The following is a 2,626-nucleotide window of genomic DNA, read 5'->3' as shown; positions in this document are numbered from 1 at the left end:
TTGTTTTAGTAAAGACTGGTGTAGGCCCTGACCTGGGTGGGGGTTTGTTTTAGTAAAGACTGGTGTAGGCCCTGACCTGCGTGGGGGGCTTGTTTTAGTAAAGACTGGTGTAGGCCCTGACAGGGTGGGGTCTTTCTGGAAGAGAAGGTTTGTTTTAGTAGATGGTCACTCATTGTTATCCTTCACACCAGCATGATTAAAAATATCTAATTTTAAATCTTCCCTATTATTTTAATGTAACTGTACGTTTGAAGCAGAAATTAAAAGCAGTCTCTGTATGCTGTAGACACTCTTCAAAGTTATAAAGAAAATGTACCCTTCAAAGGTGGCCTTGAAACAAATTAAGATTAGAATCGTTGTGTGTGGTGCCCCTGGCACAGGTCCGGTGAACGAAGTAACAGCCTTGAGAGAAATTCTAGGAAGTGTCGTGATTTACTGCCTGACCCACATCCAGGCAGCATCTGCACGATTTTAAAGTGTAGGTATGTGCCTCTTAACGTCTGTTTGGGCAGTGTCCCACTGCGTATACGTCCATGGGCCGGGGCAACCAGGTGTCTGAGTGCCAGGATGCCAGACCCCTGTCTTGAGGTTGGAGCCCCACTTTGTCCGGCTCTGTGCACGGCCTGGAAGCCACCTAGTCTGTGGTGATAGAGGCGCAGGCCCAAACTCCCTGCCCCGGTCCCCCGTGGCTCCCATGACTTGGCCCTTCTAGTCCCCGCGTGTTGCCTGCTGTGGTCCTGTAGGGCGCCGATGGACAGATATGTGCCCCAATGCCCCAGCCCTGACTCGGGTGCCCTCAGCCCCCTTGGCCCACATGGTCTCCTCCCCGGGCGGGTTCTCTTGGGTGAGCTGGCCGTCCCTGCAGCTGGCTTAGCAGAGAAGGTGGCCACAACCGGACAATAGCTGGGTGGGACCCAGCCAAGCGTTCACCTGAGTTATGCGCACGGGAGCTGCCCAGGCTGCGTGCCGCACATCAGCCCCTGAAGCCAGTGCACCTGCAAGCCCTGCGCCCCCATGGACACAGGTGTTCCCACAACATCCAAATCACATTACGACCTGTTTCACAAAACGTATCATGGACGTTAAGTGACGCATACCTGTATCTGCAGTGAAGGGAGGTTGAGGCCGAGCTACCCTAGTAGCCAGTGCTCCTTTGCATGGGAACTCTTCCTGAATTGGTGGATGAGAAGCAGGTGAGAGAGCACCTGACTTAGACTGGTGATTGCTCTGAAACAAACCGTCTTGGGAAATACTGTAATGGATTTTTAGAAACCGAACTAATAGGTCATTTTAAACAGAAGGCACTTCAATGGAAACACGGTTTGCAGCTGAGTGTTAGTATGTAAACTGCAGGCTTGTTAGGGTGTCTCCCGTCTGCGGTGGCGAGAATCTCTCACGTGGCATTGCCTCTGTGTCATCATCATCATCACTTCCACAGGCATTTCTGCACAGCAAAGAAGAGGAGATCGTGTCCATGAGGGAGCAGTTGCAGGTGCAGCCGGATGGGTCGGGAGAGTCCGTGGAGAGAGAGGTGAGGCCCTTCCTGACGTCGGGGCGCAGGTTCTTCTGGGCGCAAGTGTGTGCGTGTGCTCTGGGGATCCACAGGGCCTCTGGGTTTCTAGGTGACAGTGATTCCTGTCCTCACAAAGTTTATACTGTTCTCATCAGTTTTGGAGGAGGGCGTGAGGCTGGGGGAGATGGTGGGGCCAAAAGGGGCAGTTTCATCTGCAGTTTCTCCTTCTCCACATTTCCAGCGCCAGAGGCTGCTGGGATGTTAATCTGGTATCTTGTAGACTTGGCAAAATTTAAAAATCGTTATCCTTGTGTGTTACTTCAAGGAACGCCGTTAAAACTGGTGACTGATTGTTTAAAGGAGATTATATCTGTTATTTGTCCTTAGTGCTCTAGAATTTGCCATGTGAGTATGATTTTAGATATTAAGAATTCATAAATATTAAAAATAGTTCATGTGATAAGGAAAGCATTTTAGTTTCATTAAGAATAGAAAGTTTTGTGAAGACAATCCCAGATACTTTGTCTGGAATTTTGTTCTTTTGTCGTTGTTGATTGCCATTGCGTCTGCTCTGATTCGTGGCAACCCTGGGTACAACAAAGTGAAACACAGCTGTTGGTGGTCTTAGTTTTCTCTTTATTTCTATTTCTTTGATTTCTCCTTTTATGTTTACTATTTACTTCCTTCTATTTACCTTAGATTTTTTTGCTTTCTTGTCAGCTTCTTTAGGTAGAAACTTAGGTCATTGATTTTAGGTATTTCTTATTATTCAATGTAACAATTAAGAAGAATTTTTAAGTTTTTTAAAAAATTTGCACATGGTAAATCACTTTTTGGATTATAGTCTATGAGTCTTAACAGGTGCACAGTCAAGATACAGAACAGTTCCATCACTCCAAAACCTTCCCTTTCCCCACTCCTTTCTGATCACCTATCCTCCACTCCCAGCCCCTGGCGACCACCAATCTGTTCTTCAGCCCTGAAGTTTTCCCTTTTCAGAATGCTATATAAAGTCACTTAGCATAATGCATTTGAGATTTATCGATGCTGTTGTGTAAATTAATAGTTCATTTCTTTTATTGCTGAGCAGTAATGTATAACTATACCACAGAT

General features: G+C 46.7%; 1 protein-coding gene across 1 annotated transcript in view; it reads left to right on the top strand.

Moving 5' to 3' along the window:
• PCNT (pericentrin) overlaps positions 1 to 2,626 on the top strand; it is a 126,854-nt gene that overhangs the window by 58,697 nt on the left and 65,531 nt on the right. The window contains exon 20 of the mRNA XM_023739100.1: positions 1,439 to 1,531. Coding sequence (XP_023594868.1) covers positions 1,439 to 1,531 — 93 coding nt within the window. The remainder of the gene's footprint in view (positions 1 to 1,438; positions 1,532 to 2,626) is intronic.

This window comes from Trichechus manatus, unplaced genomic scaffold (assembly GCF_000243295.1).
Source record: "Trichechus manatus latirostris isolate Lorelei unplaced genomic scaffold, TriManLat1.0 scaffold00128, whole genome shotgun sequence".
Lineage (NCBI taxonomy): Eukaryota > Metazoa > Chordata > Mammalia > Sirenia > Trichechidae > Trichechus > Trichechus manatus.
This window is presented reverse-complemented; position numbering and strand designations above follow the sequence as displayed.